General features: G+C 45.5%; 1 protein-coding gene across 4 annotated transcripts in view; it reads right to left on the bottom strand.

Annotated features, from left to right (window-relative positions):
- Positions 1-17,100, bottom strand: part of PPP4R1 (protein phosphatase 4 regulatory subunit 1) — a 35,711-nt gene extending 18,611 nt beyond the window's left edge. The window contains exons 1-10 of one of the 4 annotated variants that reach the window (XM_066579546.1): positions 16,891-17,100; positions 13,758-13,802; positions 9,182-9,317; positions 8,278-8,384; positions 7,994-8,136; positions 7,037-7,183; positions 4,145-4,252; positions 3,570-3,635; positions 3,319-3,477; positions 2,311-2,444 (exon numbers count right to left, since the gene is read on the bottom strand). In XM_066579546.1, coding sequence (XP_066435643.1) covers positions 2,311-2,444; positions 3,319-3,477; positions 3,570-3,635; positions 4,145-4,252; positions 7,037-7,183; positions 7,994-8,136; positions 8,278-8,384; positions 9,182-9,317; positions 13,758-13,802; positions 16,891-16,924 — 1,079 coding nt within the window. In that variant the 5' untranslated portion in view covers positions 16,925-17,100. The remainder of the gene's footprint in view (positions 1-2,310; positions 2,445-3,318; positions 3,478-3,569; positions 3,636-4,144; positions 4,253-7,036; positions 7,184-7,993; positions 8,137-8,277; positions 8,385-9,181; positions 9,318-13,757; positions 13,803-16,890) is intronic. The other 3 variants (XM_066579548.1, XM_066579547.1, XM_066579549.1) reach the window with 3 other exon arrangements.
- Positions 17,101-19,170: the final 2,070 nt, after the last annotated feature.

Genomic DNA, 19,170 nt, shown 5'->3' with positions numbered 1-19,170 from the left:
TGGAGACAGGGAAGGGACGGCAGTAACTGGAAACAGCCTTAGTGTTTAGCTCCGTCCGTTTCAAGCATGGAGTTCCAAAACGTGTTCCAGCCTCATTGTAGGCCTCCAGACCCGAACTCGAAGCATCATACATGCGTAGGAGACCCCGAGTTCAGGCCCAGAGATCTATGGTTAGGCTGAGACATACTTCGGAACTCCATATGTGAAATGGACAGAGCTAAAGACAGAGTGAGGGACTAAGCACACGGCAGCTTGTTCCTCCTCCATATATTTATATGCACAGCACGTAATTAATCCATTAATGAGCAGATGTGTCTTGTGACTTTCATGGGCTGCTGCTGTAATTTGTTCTCACAGCATACAAATTTCTGTGTATGGCTTCTATCAGTAGATTCAGAGAGTGATGCGTTTTAACGGTTTGTGAAAAAATAAAAAAGGCTTAGTTACTCTAGGGCAGTGGTGGCGAACCTATGACACGCGTGCCAGAGGCGGCACGCAGAGCCTTCCCTGCTGGCACGCGCCACATCGGCCGCTCACCACTTGTGAATACCAGCAGGGGCCGCGGCTCCCCTGCCGGCATTCACAAACGGCACTGGTAGCCGCGCTGATCCCGGCACACACTGACTTCAGTCTGCAGCTGGAATCCCCCTCCCCCCTGCCCCGACGTCTCCTACTACTTGGTTCCGCCGGGAGGGGGCGGTGTCCAGCAGCGTGTGTGTCAGAATGTGTGCCGGGAGCATATTAACACTTTCTTCCCCACTTCTGCAGCAATCAGCAATTCCCAGCAACCTGAGTGGTTGCTTGGTTTGGCTGATTCACCAAACAACCAATCAGGTTGCTGGGAATTACCTATTGAGGCAGAAGTGGGGAAGAAAAAGTTAATATGCATGCCGGGACCATCGCTGACCAGAAGAGGAGCTGAGCTTACAGGAGGAGGAGGAGGTGGTAAGTATGTGGGTCTCGGGAGGCGTACTGTGGGGTGTCACTAATGCACTGGGGGGCCGCTGGGAGGGTGTCACTACTGCACTGGGGGGGGCGTCTCTAATGCACTGGGGGGGCGTCTCTAATGCACTGGGGGGGCCGCTGGGGGGTGTCCCTAATACACTGGGGGCCACTGGGGGGTGTCCCTAATGCACTGGGGGCCAATGCGGAAATGCTGCAGAATTTTCCACAGAAATTTCCCCTGCATCCAAAAAGCAGTCAAAATCTGCACGCTGTCTATTTTGAAGCGGCCCTGTCCTTTTTAGAACGACGGGGGTAAAATCATATGTTGTGATAAGCCCCGCCCCCGAGGTGTTGGCACTTTGCGATAAATAAGTGGGTTTTAGGTTGCAGTTTGGGCACTCGGTCTCTAAAAGGTTCGCCATCACTGCTCTGGGGCCTCATGCCCACAGGGGAAAAAATAAAAAATAAATCAGGCCCGCCACAGATTCTTCATGCCGATTCCCACAACGGGTCCCTCCTTTCCTGCGGACATGAGGCCTGAAAAGATTTACTTACCTATCCGGACGCTGCGGATCTTCCCTCCGTCGTGGCCGGATCTTCTTTCTTCGGCCCGGCAGATGTGCTCGGCACGCCGGCAGCGTGCCGCCCGCATGTGCCGTGCACTTTTTTTTTTGAACTCCTACTCTCCCACGCTCCCGCGCCGGAGAACAGAAATCCAGCTGCGGGTGTGCCACGGATGCGGACGGCTTCCATAGGCTTCAATAGAAGCCTGCGGGAGCCCCACACTAAAATGGAGCATGCTGTGGGTCTTTTCCCGCACACGCAATCCGCGCCTCAAGGGAAAAATGAAATCCGCAGGTATTTAACTACCTGCGGGTGTCCAATGCATCCCTATGGGGCACAGATCATGCGCATGGGCCACCCGCTGCAGATCTGTCCCCGTGGCCATGAGGCCTAAGGCACGAGCGAATGATGACAGTTTGCTCGTTCGTGCAGGCAGACAAATAGTTCGCAAATGCATTTGCATATCATTCAGTTGCTTGCATTCACTGGACTATTGAATGTGAACGACTAAACAATCGCTGTTCACACGCAACGAAATGTGAACGAGCGAATGTAATTCATTTTACATATGCATAAGAATAATTGACTGAGAAGCGAACAAATCCTCGTTCATCATTCAGTTGTCTGCCTTGTTTGCACTGAAACTATTAGCGTTCGAAATCCACACGATGCAACGATTTTTTTTATTTTTTTAACGATAATAGTTCCGTGTTAAAGAGCCCAAGGTGCCTCAATCCAGCCTTTGTAGATGCAGGAATCTTGAGCGTCAAGCTGCAAAATCTTGTAATCATAAATACTAACCTCTTAGTGGCTTCAGTCTGCTTTACAGCCTCAGCTGTTTTACATTCTTCTTCCTTAAAATATTGTCCAGAACTTGATGGATTTGCAAATGTAGATATAAAAGGCCCAAGAGATTGAAAGGCAGCTTGGCGAACCTAGAAAAAAAAAAAAAAGAAAGTCTTAGGCCTCATGTTCACAGCCATGTTTTCACCACGTATTATGCACGAGTTGCATGTCCGCGTGTGTAGACATGCTCTATTCCTATGCAATACATTGTGGACAGGTAGCGTTTTCATATACAACCCCACTATGAAACAGCGTGGGGGAATTTAAAAAAAATATATTTAATGAAAAACATGGTGTTCTACTGATACGTTTGTGGGCACGAGTCCTTAAGTGTACGTCTTACTTTCCATGACTAATTTCTAAGTTTGAGCGCAAAAAATGCATTTTTCTTGTGCTCCAGTCCTCTACTGCTAATGTTGTCCATACATGTGTGATATCCATAATGAAGACACCTCAATATACACCAAACCATCTATAGAATTCTAATTGTTGGAAGAACCAATGTAAACAAACAAACTACAAATATATGTATGACAGAACTGTTGCACAACAGAAGACGAGGGACAACTGACCCACTGTAAGACAAAATGGTCTGTCAGTCTTGCTGCGGTGTCTATTTTGATGGGGGTAGGGAAATAGCACTGCATGCAGAGTTCTTCTAGTTAAAACCAACTGAATCTGCGATGAAGGCTCCCGATGGCACCTCTGACACAGCCTAAGGCTACATTCACACGGGCGAGCGATACTGGGCTGAGAAATTCAGCCGATATCACATTTGTCAACTTGCTGTTTTTCACGCCAATGCGATGCAATGCACAAATAAGCCCTTCCACTTTTATATGTTGAGTCATAACACCAGGTCGTAATAGTTTGTGATGGCTGAATGTAACATTTATGCAACAATCCTTCCATAAAGTAAAAAAACAACAGGCGTTTAAAATTCATGCCAACCATTAAACATACCCATCTAGATGGGTCACTTATTAAGTTAATGAAGAGGGCAGAGAGCCTAGTCCGACGAAGCTCTTGTGATGTTGCACATGACACAGCCATGAAACACTCGGCACAGGCTTTCCGCACACCCCACACGTTGTCCGAACACAGCTGGAAAAAGCGAGGCAACTGAAATAGAAAGAGGCAGTTTTTAGATGTGCAGCGCAGATAAATAATCAAATGTTCACAATCTTACAGCCGATTACTTCTATCACACTCACCAACATTTTCTCTGTTGCTTCTTGTCCGACAACACTGCAGATATCCCCAAAATTGGCTGCACAAACCTTAAGACAACAAGGTTTATGTTCAGAAACACATTTTTGATTGTTATCTGCAAAACTTGGCAAGAAGTAATAAAAAGATCACAATAATTGGTCCAATAATTTTATTTTTCGATTAACAGATTCCTGGTCTTTGATGTGCGAAGACTATGGGGTTTTTCTTTTTTGCATGATCATGCCATATCAACCAGTCTGATGAAGGACTTCACCCGCAAGGTCACTACACGCTACAAGTTATAAAAATCCGAATGATGCAAGTAAGGCGTAAATATAAAGTCTACAGTGTGGCTGCCGCTCTCTGGTGTGTACTTACTCCTCCAGCACCTCTAACACACCCATTTTGTACACATTTACCCAAGCCATAATATGGCAAAGCAAGAGTTCATATATGTGTTGGTGAGAGCTCTCATTTTATATGGCTGCGTTTCATGAAACTGTATTGGTCTGAACAACAACAACTTACTCTATAATGTACGAAAATCATCAATATTGAAAAGATGTGAGCAACATACCTTACGGACATGAAACATTCTGCAGTCGCAACACATTTCACAAAACCGGGGAAGGATCAGCCTCTCTGTTATATCTTTACCCACCATTGAGGCCATTTTGCACATTATCTATTAAGGGAAGGATACAAAAAAAATGTATTAGAAACCCCCACAAGTGCATGTGTTATACTACAGAATACCTGTGAAAAAGATAGTAAAACCCCCCAAAAAACAGCCTTACATTTACTGAGAATGTCTGTGAGGACGTAAAGGGAGTAAATTCCAAGTTTTACAGGAAGTGTGAAAAATGTGGATTCTATCTATTTCTTCTGCCTAAGGATAAGTGCATATTCTAGGGTTTTTTTTGCCCTCATCTGGACCAACATGGAGGGGTAAACAGGCTGAACTGAACAGACATATGTCTTTGTCCAGCCTTCCACACAAGTGCATTTTCAAACCATGTCCCAGCCCATGAAACCACACACTTTTTCACGCAGACCCATGTGAAAATAAGACATGGCATGTCTGGAGTCCATTTCACGGATGAGATATAGGAATGCAATACTCCAGAATGTGAATCATCCATGTTAATTAGACAGCACACAGATGGTGTCAATGTGCTGTATGGCGCAAGTCATGTCCCCAGGCGCAACTCACAAATATGGTAGTGTGCACCAAAACTGGTTTAGGAATGCGATTGACTTTTTTTTCTACTAATTTCCATGTTATACAGAACTCAGGAGATAAAACAAAAAGGTAGTAATAATTTTAATTTTGCAAAATACTTTAGCTACTGATCATAAGGACACAGTTATAAAAAATAAAAAAAAGGGAGATTGGAATACCCTGATTAACTCTTTTGCTGCCAGGAGATTTTTGGACATTTTACACCTCTGGTAGCCAGAATAATTTTCACATTTTAACATGTACAAATAAAATCTACATTACAAAATAAAAAAAAAAAAAAAGGCCATCTGTCAGAAACAGCTTAGACATTTTGATCTACTGATAATAGTCATCACTATAACTGTAGCGTGTTATGGGAATAAGAGAAACGGGTAGTATATTTTAAGTTAAATATGGGGTGTGGATAGAGGACAGAGGCAATGTACATTTTATTGAGGTTTCTGTGGGTGGTATGTCAGTTTGTGTGACGCTGTGACATGGGTGCTGGTAAATGTCCGGGTTGTGGCGTCAATAAACCACAGAAACTAGGAGAAGTGTAAATAAATAAGCTAGTGCTCATCTTCTCAATCCTTTTCTAAGGGAAATTAAAAAAAAAACCTATTTGTGAATGAGTAAGTTCTCTGATTGATAGAGAGGGAGGGTGGGGTGTTAATATGAATTACAGGACATATTAATGCCGCTTCCTCCTGGAGTAATATAGTTATACAGACACAGCAGGATCTGATGCCTGTCTTCCTCCGGTTCCTAATAAGCCTGCAGCCCCCATTCCTCCATCTTCACTTCAAATGAGAGTAAAAGTGAAGAGGAAGGTGAGTGGCACAGTTCAACTTAGTGTATCTCAGGCTCTGTCCCACCTTTAATCTTGTTTTAAAGCTAGGACTCTTCGCTTTAAAATAAAAGCAAAAATCGCAGCTTTAGGGGAGAGTTAGCCCGAGATAGAGGCTGCAGAAATATAGCCAGTATTGAGAGCTATTGGTTTATGCAGCTCTCGCTTCAACCTCCTAAAGCTCAGGAAATATTTTAAGTATATAATCCCAGCCTTGTTGTAAAGCCAAAATTCTTGGCTTTAAAATAAGACCAAAATCATAGATATATGTACAATAAAGCTAGAGAGATAGCCATTCATAGCAAGGGCATTTCTCAAACATCCTAGGCTACTGAAGAGCCACTCTGCAAGGACAGGGTTAAGTCTGGTACTACATTGTCAAGTGACTTTCCAATTGTAACTATTTAGTGACAGCTCCAGTTTACAGAAGCACACTCAGCTGCAAGCAACTTACTAATTATATATACATATACACACACACACACACACACACACACACACACCACTAATTCTCTAACTTTCTGATGTCGTACAAACATGAAATTTGGCACAACCATTCTTTAGGTCCTAAATAGGATAAGTAAAAGAGGGAGTGGGGGGAAGCAGTGTCACAACTCAATTATTCACTGCTAAGTGCAAAAGTATTGGCACCCCTATGTAATGTACCTAATCTAATTCTCTAACTTCCCGGTATCTACAAACCTAAAATTTGGCATTACCATTCTTTAGGTCCTAAATAGGAAAAAGTAAAGGGGTCACAACTCGATTATTCAATGCTAATTGCAAAAATGCACCCCTATGTAATATAACTACTCGGTGTCGTACAAGTGTGAAATTTGGAGCAAGGATTTTTTTAGGTTCAATGCTAATTGCAAAAATGCACCCCTATGTAATATAACTACTCGGTGTCGTACAAGTGTGAAATTTGGAGCAAGGATTTTTTTAGGTTCTAAATCAGGAGAGTGGGAGGCACATTCTGCAGAGGGACATCAGTACATGCAGCCTGAGGAGAATGAGAATCTCTATATAATTCCTCAGTTACTCTAAAGTAACCTTCACTTCATAAAATTTTCCGTGCAAACACGTAACCACCTGTATCAAATTAACTTGGGCGAGGCCAGGTATATCAGCTAGTTCTTTACATAGCTTTAACCTTAAAACACACACAAAACTTGTTAGGTGATATATTGGCTATGTAGTGCATATAAACTGACTAGCTTACATTAAAACTACCCTCATAATATTGTTTAGGTTTCCCTCGTACTGCCAAAGCATCTCTGACCTCCCGAGGCATAGACTCCACAAGACTCATGAACAGGTCTCGTGGTTGAAGTCCTTTAAGGCATTTAAAAACAGACAAGGAAAAAAGAAAAAAAAATTATATATAGTATAAAACTCACTGCTACAGCTTCAGTCTTGACATCATCGTTGCTATCTGGCGCAGTGAGATCAATGAGCACTGGACATACTTTACTCTCCACATCTGATCTTTCTATCAGTTCCTGCTCAAGTAACACCAGCAATGCTGCTTGACTTGTCTTCCTAACCTGAAAGAGTTAAAATTACATAAATACATTTCTGCAGTCCTTTTTATGCGATTATACTCCAAAAAAAATGCAGACAAAGATACCCCAATATTACAACCCCTTAGTCCAGTCCTAGACAAGTCTTAGCCAGGTCTGCGATCCAGCTCTAAAAAGGCTATCCAGTAACCACATGCTGTAGCAAGGCTGTGGGCAGTGCAACTGGAGGCATACATGGCTGGCCCTATATGTTACTGTAAAAGTACACATCTACATGTAGATTTACCTGTCCACTATTGACAGCCTTAAAATTAATTACGACAAGGCTTTACCCCCATAGTGACAGTAAAGTCTAACCCAGCTCAAAATGACAACATCCCACTACAAATATCCATCTACAGGCAAAGTCACCGGTCACCAAATGTTGTCAAGGCTGATAAGGATGTATCTAAATTTTGGAACTAAATCCCCAACCCACATTTTTAACCCTTTCCAATTCAATTTATATCCTAGTTTTCCTAGGGGGGCTTACTCTTTCTGCTGTCATACAATGGCGCTATCTGCAGGCTAAAGCCAGTACTGCATGAGGTGACACATTGGATAGGCTCCGACAGCAGAGAGGCTGGCAATATACAGTAAGAGAACCCCCGACGGACGTCTTCCAACATCGGAGCTGTACAGCCTTAAATCATGATGTCTTTAGACGTCAAGACAGTGGATTGGAAAAGGTTAAAACACGCCTATGCCTTGTGGGATCACATTTCCCACCACACAACAGGTTTTAAAAAAAAAAATATGCAAGGTAGATTAAATAGTAATGAATAAAACTTAAACCTGGTTATTCTGGTCAGCGAGATACCTCACTACAATGGGTAAAAGATATTTGGAGAAAGCATGGGGAATTGAAGGCCTGTTTTCTTGGCAGAACATTGCAAGGTGAGGCACTTGTTCCATAAGTTCAGCACGTACTGTGGGCTCTGCACAGAAAAGAGAGACAATTAACGATCAGCATTAAAAGTCAGGCCGATGGCATCGCTTAAGAAGTGGTCTGAAATGGAGAGACAGAAAGGTGCACAATTGGAGCATCACATATGTTCTCATTACAAATAAACACATACCAGAGTCTTCTGAAAGTTTCGTAACCCTTTCTAGAACAGCAACACAATCCTTCTCATCATCGCTGACTTCTTTTAAGGTGTCCAGTAGACTTCGTGCAACCATTTGTCTGCATCACAAACATGGAAAATTGGGGGGGAAAAAAGGGACATTTGTTCAAGAGCAGGAAAAAATAGATCAATTTCATAATACATGAAAAAGATGATAAAATATTCAAATATGCACAAATGTGATTTTATGAACAGAACACTGTGTGCGGCTACAGGTCTTCCAAACAGGAGGTACAGCTTCATACTACTATTCCATCCACAAGAAGGATCATGCAAAGAGAAAGGGAATAGGATGCCCATTGTGTTGGCACAAGGATGGCAATCAGCTGGCTGGATGGGAATATTTTCTGTTTCAGCTTCATAAGGCGATTCAAATGCTAAATCTTCAAGTTTTTCTTTGGTCTAACAGCAGCTATCAAGCTTCCTAGTGTGGAAGAACACGTTTCAATGTCCTCTAAAGAAAAAACAAAACTGAACACATTTGTGCATATTTAACAGACAGGGCATGCCGCCTACTAGCAAGAATGTTCAGTCAAGGTGAGTAAAGGCCAAATAGTTTTAGATTTGCCGTGAACTTTTGAAACCAAGTGAAAACTCAAATGAAACTTGCAGCCCAGTTAATACTAACATACATACACACGACTTACCTACCTTGTGACAAAGTCTTTATTAGGCTGGGTTCACATACAGCGTAAAAGAAAAAACGCCATTGAACCGGCCTGAAAATCCACTCCAAATATCAATGAAAATCATGACAGATCCAATTATAAAGCAACGGTGCACAACAAGAAGCAGAGGTAACCGCAGTGGTCTCTGTTATACATGAAAGATGAAGTCTGTGGCTCCATGGACATACCTGTTAAATAAGTTGTCACTTGCAGCGTACTTGTCCAGTCTTCCAAGAGGTGTCAACATTTCATCTTGTGAGACAAAGTCCAAGGCTGAAGGTATAATAATCACATCAGACTCTGAGCTGTAGTCATCCACACCAACTATCAGAAACATCAGAAACATGACTTGAAAATCAAGATACATTCAACTACCAAAACACTGGCGTTGCACGTCTATAAAGAAACTGTTGTGGTCTGTGCCCCATAAAGACCGAGACCATCTGTGCCACCATGACCTGGAAAGCAACATATATTAGCCTATTAAACTTGCTTTGAACAATCAAGGCCATTGGATACACAATGCATTGTGCTACAAAGCTACCAATATAGGAACAGTCTTCTCATCTTGATTTGGTAGTCAATCCTTACTCAATTGGTATAGACTCAGAGCTATGTAGTAAAGACAGAAAGCAGAAGTGTCTTCCGTTAGTTGACCCGGTGATCACGTGACCGCCGGGTGCCTCCTGCCACAGCAGAGCTGCATGGGCCTTGCGGACCCAGATCAGCTTTGTTAGTGACGACAGGTGGGTTGTTTTCTCTGTAACTGGGGCTCCCATGGATGCCCCAAATATAGTGTAAAAGTGTGAAAGTTAAAAAAAAACAAACTGCAAGAGTATTTTGGTAGCTGAAAGAATAATAAAAAAAAAAAAGCAAGGAATAGGGCAAAACCATCACATGGGTAAAATCCCTAAAAAGTGTCTGGTCCTTTAATACCAGACAGCCTGGTCCTTAAAGGATTAAAGATCACCCATTTCATTTATGCATTTCTAGGAGGAATAGCAGAGGAATGGCACAATGCAGAGCTCTCCGCGAACGTACCCCATGGAGCAAACCGTGATCAGGAGGTTCCATAACAAAACGCAAGAATTTTGTCAGGTATATTATATAGAAAGGCTGCCTGTCCACGGGCGTTGCAGTATCCCGTGCTGCATCGCTGCCGCCCGGGAGCAGGAGGCGGCAGATGGATCTCCGCGGTCAGCCTGACAAATAGGCTGACCGCAGAGAATTGCAGCAATTCGTAGCATGCTGCGATCTGCCGGACGCGAGTGGAGAATCGCTATGATTCTCCGCTTGCGGACAGGGAGGACTGCGCTTTCCATAGCACTGCTATGGAAAGCGTGCATTGCGTTCCCCGCGGCCCGATTATCGCAGTGGGTAATGCAAGCCAAAAACGACTGTGGACAGGCAGCCTTAGTGAGGGGGAAAAAAACAGACTAAAAAACTGTGCTAAAGAGTTAAAGGGTTGTTAAGATTAGCAAAATCATCTTAAATCTAATCTTAAGTGATAGGTTTTCTACTGCCTGTTTTGAGGGTGGGGTGTAGAATCTAGTTCTGCATGAGCGCAAGCCTCAATGTCTGAAAAGCTTATACACAGCCAATGATCGAACTAGTAAATTGTTCACTTTTCGTTCATTTTACACAAGCATAAAAATCATCACTTAGCGTTTGGTTTAAATACCGATCGTTCAGTCGTTCGCATTCGCTGTATAAGGGGATGAGAACGGCTGAACAATTTCTCCAACCATGTATCTGCCTGTATGAATAGACGCTGACATTGTTGGCTCCTTTAAACTAAAAATCAGCACGGCTTACAAATAGCGGTGTGGATTGCCGGAAAATGGCGTGACTTAACATGCAACAAAAGCTAGACAAGTGTCTAAAGATGCATCAAACCTACCATCCAGCATTAACCACTGGGATGAATTTGGCACTTATTAATAATGCTTTTACTAAGATTATGCTGCCTAAATACTGGACAGGATTACCCAATCTGCCCCAAAGTTCTGAAGTAATAATAAACAGTTCTAGCAAAATAGAGAAAACTTTTTCATAATGGAAGAGAAGGGCAAACTTTATAATGAGAAGTTATATCAATGACAGCTGCGCCTGTAATTCCCAGCGCCGGCCACCACACAGCAGTCGGAGCAAATTGCTTCTACTTGTGTGTTGCGATTCTGGGTTCACATAGGGCGGAATTGACGTAGAATTTCTGGGCTCTCTGCATGGAGATTCCACCTGCAATTTAAATCCCAGGATAAAGCTGCAGAATTCCAAGCCACTCTGAAATTGACATGCCATGCGGAATTCAAAGCCACGGCATGTCAATTTTATCGCCGTTCCCGCTGCGGCCATCTCTCCTCTCTATGGGGAAAAGCTGGTCGTAGCAGAATAAGTCGCTTGACAACCCGTGGGACTTCCAGCTGCAGAAAGCTTGCAGAATTTCTGCGCAGTCCCGCTGCAGACATTCCATGAGATTTCCACCCCATGTGAACCCAGCCCAACGACGAGCACTTGGCTTGTTTTTCCAATTATCACCATCAGAGTATAGAAGTGCTTATAGGACACATCCTGTAATATATTAAAATATCCGATCTCAGAAGACACCACAGGATCATGAAGACCTACTGGAAACAGTATCAATCACCAAGCAAGAGCATAAACAAGAATGACAGACTTCTCAAACTGTGTAACCAATTTGGCCAACTTGGCCCCTGGCTCAGCAAACCGTACCAAAGATCCATCGGAGTCTAAAGGATAATGTAATGCATCATTGCAACAGGAAAAGAACATCCATTAACAGAAGGAACTGGGAACTTCACTTTTTTGTAAAAATATTAACTGGTTACCAGAAAAGTAAGCCAAGTCAAAAATTAAATCAGATGCGTCCCAACTTCCTAATACCAACTATAAATAACCCAAAAAACATGACGTTGTCAAGGGCACATGCAAATTGTGCACGATTGTAGATGCTTGTTCACTCACTTCAGAAGATGATTCCATCCAATGATGTGATAATGTGATGCCATGGGGTAAAGTCCGAGGCTTCATGGCCCACTGTTTTGCCTTACAGTATGCAGGTAAAAGTATATTTTTAGGCTTTTTGTAGACAGCGGTTGCGCCGCTGCTGCACTTTTCCTGTGATTTACCAAAGTTTCCCAGCGAGTACAATTTAAGCCCAAACATATTTCACTTGCATTTGCTGTAAAACCTCAGTAATTAGCAGTAAACTGAAATGCAGCCACAGTGCAATAACTATGAGGAGAGAAATAGAAAACAGAACTACACAGAACTAGACAACATTGCAGGAAATAACGAAATAACGTAACTTTACGTAATTAGTGAAGAGCACAGGATGTCATTAACTGCGGAAGTCTTCACAAAAATCTACATGAAGGTCATCAACTCAATGACATAAGTTGCCTATATTTCCACCGTCCCATGTCTGCTTTCTAGTCCCTGCTAGTTATCCCAGGAAATATTAGAGTCCCCATGTGCTGCCATGTCCTTCTGGACGTATTGTATTTAAAGCAAGGCTTTTTTTTCCCCCCACCTGGTAACACGTTTCTCCTATAGAAGTCAAGAGACACCAAGAATCACGTGTGCAGAACGTCCATATTGGTGTTGTTTTTGTCCCCCTAATTTAACGGCAACAGTTACTTCAGGGGTATGGCCAGATTAGGCGTGTGTGTGGGGGTGGGGGGATGCCCATCTCAGCCTTTTATGGTCGAGAAGCAAATACCCACTTCTGTGATCTGACCAGCGCCAAGGATTACCGAGTCAGTCGGTCTTATGCAGTTTCCTGAACTCCCATAGAAAGGGAATGGGAGTTACAAAAACATTGCAGCTTAGCAAACTACGCCATTTCCGTAAATCCCATTCACTTCAATGGAGTCATTTAACAGCGCAAGACTGCCTCCTTGGCCGTTCTCATAATCACCGGTGGGGTGGTCAGATCACAGATGCAGGTATTGCCATGCCAGCCATAAAAGGCTAAGATGGGAACACTCCTAAAAGACAAAGGCATACAGAATCATGGTAAAGATAAACCACACACACACACACCATGAAGAATGCAACAATAAAGTTTGTGCATCTGTATGGATTGATAATCTGTAAGGCCTCATGTCCACGAGGGAAAAGAATTAAAATCCGCAGCGGATTTTAACTCTTCACCCGCACGCAAATCCGCACCCCATAGGGATGCATTGACCACCCGCGGGTAGATAAATACCCGCGGATGGTCAATAAAAGCGAATAAAAAAAAAAAAATATGGACATGCTCCATTTAGGTGCGGGTCTCCCGCGGGGACGGCTCCCGCAGGCTTCTATTGAAGCCTGTGGAAGCCGTCCGTATCTGCGGGAGATCTAAAATAAGAATAAACTTACCTGCAGCGGACCGTGCAGATCATCTTCTCTTCTTCGCGGCCGGATCTTCTTTCTTTGGCCCAGCGGATATGCCCGGCGCATGCGCGCGGCACGCCGTCGGCGTGCCAAGCACATCCGCTGGCCGAAGAAAGAAGATCTGGCCGCGAAGAAGAGAAGATCTGCACGGTCCGCTGCAGGTAAGTTTATTCTTATTTTCAGCCCTCATGATTTTCCCCGTGGACATGAGGCCTAACAGTTCATAGTCATGTGTATGAGGCCTAAGAAGCAGATAAGGCAGCCAGTAAACACTCAGCATATCTGTATTGTGCATTTCTTCACATAATTAGCAGTGGATATGCAAGTTTACAGACCATAATACATGAAGATGAAACTTACATCCATCTATTTCTTCCTGTACATCGTCCTGCAGCAGTGACAGATCTGTAAGAAACAAACAATTAGATAATACAGAAGCAATGTACAAGAGAGGGCCAGCAAACCCCTGAGTGGGCATTTACACAGCGATTACACCATCTGGGAATACAGAAAAGTATCAAAAGGGGAAGCGAAGGAGAAACGCACCCGCAGCATTACTCATCATGACTTCACTGCTGTGGAATAAGGACTGCGGGGATTCAGATGAACTGTGTGCTTATGCCTGGGATGACCGCTAGCGTGTGCACATACATGTCTGCACTGCTCATAGGTTCAACACGTAATCTAGGAAAGCTGGTGACAAGATTCACAGAGCCGCTGACAGTCCTTCGCACTGGGGCTATGAAATGGTATAAAACCTCCTTAGCCCACTGACACGGACCCACCTTCAGGCGTGTTCTGTGTAACCCAACACATAAATGGAGCTGTAGTCACACCATTCATTCCACTGGCGCCATCGGAGACTCAGCCATGTCTGGCGATCCCTGACGATGAATGGAGGGGGTAGTACAAATGCAGGACCACCAGTGCATTCATACAGGAACCCATTCTCATTCCCAGCTGTCAGTCCCACACGGATCAGATACCGATCCACAGGACAGGGATATGTTTGTGTCATGGGGCATCTTTAACAGAGGATATAGGAGAACATCTTACAACACACCTACGAGGGGGTGCTCATAAGTTCTTGGCTTTTCGATCTTCATTTGTGTCCACATCAATGTAAGTTACATCATTTGAAAGCTCAACCTTCACAATACTTTGTGAGTCGGCAGCAGATTTCACTGCAGAGGAGAGCAGGGCAGCGATGAAGTTCCTGTTTCTGAAAGGGATGTCGGCCGAAGACATACACGGTGACATGGTGCAAACATTGGGTGACAAGTGCCCTTCATATCCAAAACTGAAAAACTGGGGAGCCAAAATTTAAAACTGGCCACTCCAACATCATCGAGAAAGACCGTTCTGGGAGACTCCAGTGCTGACCGTTCCTGAAACCATAGATGCAAGTCCCTGGTAAACCGATAGCCGGGACTCTGGGCATATCCAGAGAAAGAGTTGGGTCCATAACTCAAGATCAGCTGGACATATGAAGGGGTCTGCCAAAGGGGCAGCAGATCAAAAGCGTGCCCAAGTGCAAACCCCTGGGGGAATTCTGCAGCGCCTTCAGTAGGATGCTGATGCTCTCCTGTCTTGACTGGTGATGATGACGATATGTGGATTTGTATGTATGATCCTGAGTCAAAGGAATGGAGGCCCAGAGGTTCCCACAGCCAAAGAAGTTCAGAATGCAGAAGTTGTCATCCAAGGTGATAGTGTCCATCTTCTGGGATAAAGATTGGATACTGCTTCTAGACCTTCCAAAGGGGTCTACTATCGTGGCTGTGCATTACACAACACTTCTGGATAAATTTAAAGTTATCGAAGTTAGAAGAGACAGGGAAAGTTGGTCCAAGGTGTCATGTTCTTGTACAACAATACCTTGTGCCATCACCCAAAGCAAACTGGCTGCCCTGGGCTTCGGGGGGCTGGATCATCCTCATTCCCCTGACCCGGCACCCTCCGACTATCATCTGTATTCTAATTTGAAGAAACACCTTAAAGGCAGTCAAATTTGCCTTCATTTCTGACACGACTGCAGCGGCTGAAGCCTGGTGTGCCTCCCAACCAAAGACATTCTATATGAATGGGTTGAAAAAAAGAAGGTGCAAATCGGCATCAGTGATATTTGAGGAGACTAAGATAAATGGAAATATTGTTCTGTGCCAATCTTGTGGGCAACGCCAAGAGCTGCTCTGCCCCCTTACTACTGTACTGCAAGCTCTGCCGCTATAGGTCATTATATCATTTCAAGAGAGCGGAGACAATACGACGGTTCCGCCATCCAACATCTAAATGAAGGCCCTTTTACACAATTATTGTTCAAAATTTGTTCAGAAGCCGTCTTTTGAGCGATAATCGTGCGTGTAAACGTGCGCCCATCGTGCACCTACTGTGCACTTTATGTCCATCGCTGACTTCAGGTCCGCATGAAATCCTCGTCCCTCAGGATAAGACGGACCGCACGCTGTGTTCTCCGTGGACAGTGCTGATAACATTCTTTAACAGCCGCTGTCCCACTAGAGAATAGTGATGTATTTAGAGAACAGACCACCCGCTGTTCTCTAAATACATGCAATGAAGTACTAAAGGGCTGATATCGCTCAGAGTTGTCAGTTTCTGACGAATTTTAAGTGATCATCTGTGTGTAAATGGGGCTTTACAGACAGATGTGACTCGTCCCGCAGCAGTAACCTCCCGCGTGACCGCAGAAACGCCCCTTTTACACCAGCCGATTTGTGGTTTGAACAAGCGCGTTACAGCTGCACTAATGTGCTGGCAGTCGTTCGCGCAGGATGTGCAGATCACTGCTGCAGATCGCTCACTTCTCGCTCAGCTCTTCCATCCTACGTGACACACGGGGTGAGAGATGAGCGCACCGCCAATGACGGTGAGGCCGGCTGAAGAGGAGCGCCAAACAATCAGCAGAGGCGAAGCGGCCGTACGTTTAGACATAATGGTTGTCGCGCACTTTACTTCATTTGAACCTATTCTGAGTGATGTTTGCTCGGTGTAAACGGGCGTTGAACACTGCGGCCGGACGTCACCGGTCCGGCTCACAGTACGGCGGCGGCGTGCGGCCGTCACAGGTCCGGCTCACAGTACGGCGGCGGCGTGCGGCCGTCACAGGTCCGGCTCACAGTACGGCGGCGTGCAGCGCTGCTCCTGCTGTCCATGGGGGATTCCACTTTCCTGCTTCCCGAATGTAGCATTAAAGTAGAACCCCCGACGCTGACATGAAACCCCCCGACCCCTGAGAGAAGCGTGCCCCCGCACATCCCACCCCCTGAAGGGGATAAGGAGCGGGCTCCACACAGCAATCCTATATTTCCAGAGATAAGCAGCTGCCTGCACACTTCAGGTGACGCTTATCTCCCCACTAACACCAACAGTCCAACGGGAGGAGTATAGTTATCTGTAGGACCCTCCCGGGGATGAGCCATACTAAGCAGTGCCGCCATACCGTACCCAGCACTGCCCCCTGCCCCGGGCATACCACACTCCGGGACACGGCGCCTCTCACCCGCCATCTTGTGCCCGGGCTGCCCGCTACATGGAGTCTGCGGCTGCCCCGTCTGCTGCCCCCCGGCGGTGTGCTCGGTAGGGGTGTCGGCACTCCGGCCCGGCTCCTCGGCGGCTCCCGGGGTCACACACACAGCAGCTCCTCCACCGCCAGCGGCCGCCTCTTCCCGTGAGCGCCGCTGCCCGCCCCTTCCTGAGCACACACCTCACAACACGCCGCCTCTTCCCGTCTGTCAGCGGCCTTATGTCCGCCGGCTGTCCGCGGCCCGTGCTGGCGCCATGAGGCGGGAAGCCTGCGCCGTGTGCCGGAGGGTGGCCGAGGAGAGGCTTCCCCCCTCACGAGTGGCATAAAGAAGGCACCATGTGCTTTTCTTGCCCCCATTATGCCCACCGTCAGACCAGCCTGTATCACCACCAGTGTGTTGGCACCATTCACACTGGCAGTTTTTGTTTCCATCTAGCTGCCCACCATGGGAAACGCCTCAGTTTTTGCGCCCGTAGGCCTGCGCCGCGATGGAAGACCTTCTGTTTCAATCAGTTTGTCAAATTTTTCAGCCGCCATTTAGTTTTTTAAGCTAACGCGAAAGTGCGGACTGCGCGCTTATGTTTCCCGAATAAAAAAAACATCCAAAATGGCGGACGCCAGGTTAGGGTAGTTTTTGTAACGCGGCTGTCAATGGAAAACGGAAGCAAACAAGGCGGATCGCCTCCATTTCCCACAAAGGAACAGCGGTTCAGACCAATGATTTTTCACACTAACTGATGGGCCATGTGGAAAAAAACGGACAAGGCTGAGTTCGGGACGTGGCCGCTAGTTTTAGGGCTTCTTCACATGGGCGCAGCTACGCTCGGCGGACGGACTGTACTTGCGCCTGAATGAGGGGAATCCCACTTCGCCGGCTTTTCAAACTCAGCGCCAAATCCCAGGAGTTTGAAAAAAACGCAGAATATAGTGTCTGCCCGAACTTTCCTGCACGTAGTTAAATTACGGCCCAATGTCCACGGGCGGATTTGATTTGCGGAATCCATGTGGACGATCCACAATTCACAGTGCCCACAGGGACGCATGGGTGCCCATAATGGAATTTAAGCATGCAGATTTGTTTGGTGTGGAAAACAAATCGCGGCACGCGCCATTTCAGTGCCGCTTCTGTGCGGACAGACTCGATAGAAGTCAATGGGTGCGAACGATCCGCTGATACAATTGCGGATGCATAGCGGATTTAAAGGTTAAAATCAATTAGGGAGGCGGTAAGGCAGGGTTGTTGATTTATTCCAGCTGGTATCCAGCTGAGCGCTCCAAGCGGGGTATACAGAACACAGCAGCAGCGCTGTCTTCTGCATACTTCTGCTGTGTACACAAAGCGCTCAGCTGGTATACAGCTGAGAGCTCCGAGCAGGGTGTACAGAAGAGAGCTGGACCGCTTGTCTTCTGCATACTTTTGCTGTTTTCTCTGAGTGGGATACCAGCTGAAAGAATAGTATTATCAGTATCCTGGTGAGAACACAGCGTGCGGCACTGAGAAGGCTCATCGTTCTCTTTCAGCTTGCTGAAAGACAATGATGAGGAAATCGTTAACGAAAACTGCCCGATGGCCGCGTGTTGAGACCAAAGGATGCCTTTGATGATGAGTAGAAATTAAATGACCAAGTATGTTCCCGACGCCGCAGTTGCCTGAATGGTAGTCGCGGTGATGTAAGGCGCTCTCTGATCACCTCAAGTGGTGGCAGATTTGGCTTTGGTGGGTGTTGAAAGCCATTACATTTTGATAATGGTGGTATTTTGTTTTTTTGATCTCCAATGATACACAGCATGGAAGCAATCACATCGGATTGAGGAAAGCTGAGATGGAGCAATGATATCACGCCGATGTTCTGTGACTGCTTCAAGTGCTTCTCAAACCCAAGTCTATCACAAATATAACCAAAAACTAGAGGCGTAATTTGAAGCTCCTGGGCCCCCAACTATAATGCTTTATTCATAGTGCTGGGCTCCCTATATGGAGAAGAGAGGTCTTATGGGCCCCTAAGGCTCCTGGGCCCGGGTGCAACCGCATCCCCTATAGCTACACCCCTGCAAATATCCAATATCATTGTTTGTAAATGCAAAACAAAAATGCCTATTAGCGTTGTCCCAAATTTCCGGCTATGTATCGGTCCGCGCATATATCACATTTGGTGCACTTGCTGTTCATGTTGATGGTTGTGGCTCATTATGGACCTCCATGATTTGAATCCTATCCCTCGATAATGA

The sequence above is a fragment of the Eleutherodactylus coqui genome, chromosome 9 (assembly GCF_035609145.1).
Source record: "Eleutherodactylus coqui strain aEleCoq1 chromosome 9, aEleCoq1.hap1, whole genome shotgun sequence".
Classification (NCBI taxonomy): Eukaryota; Metazoa; Chordata; class Amphibia; order Anura; family Eleutherodactylidae; genus Eleutherodactylus; species Eleutherodactylus coqui.
Note: the sequence above shows the minus strand (reverse complement) of the source record. Positions and strands in the feature narration are given on the sequence as shown.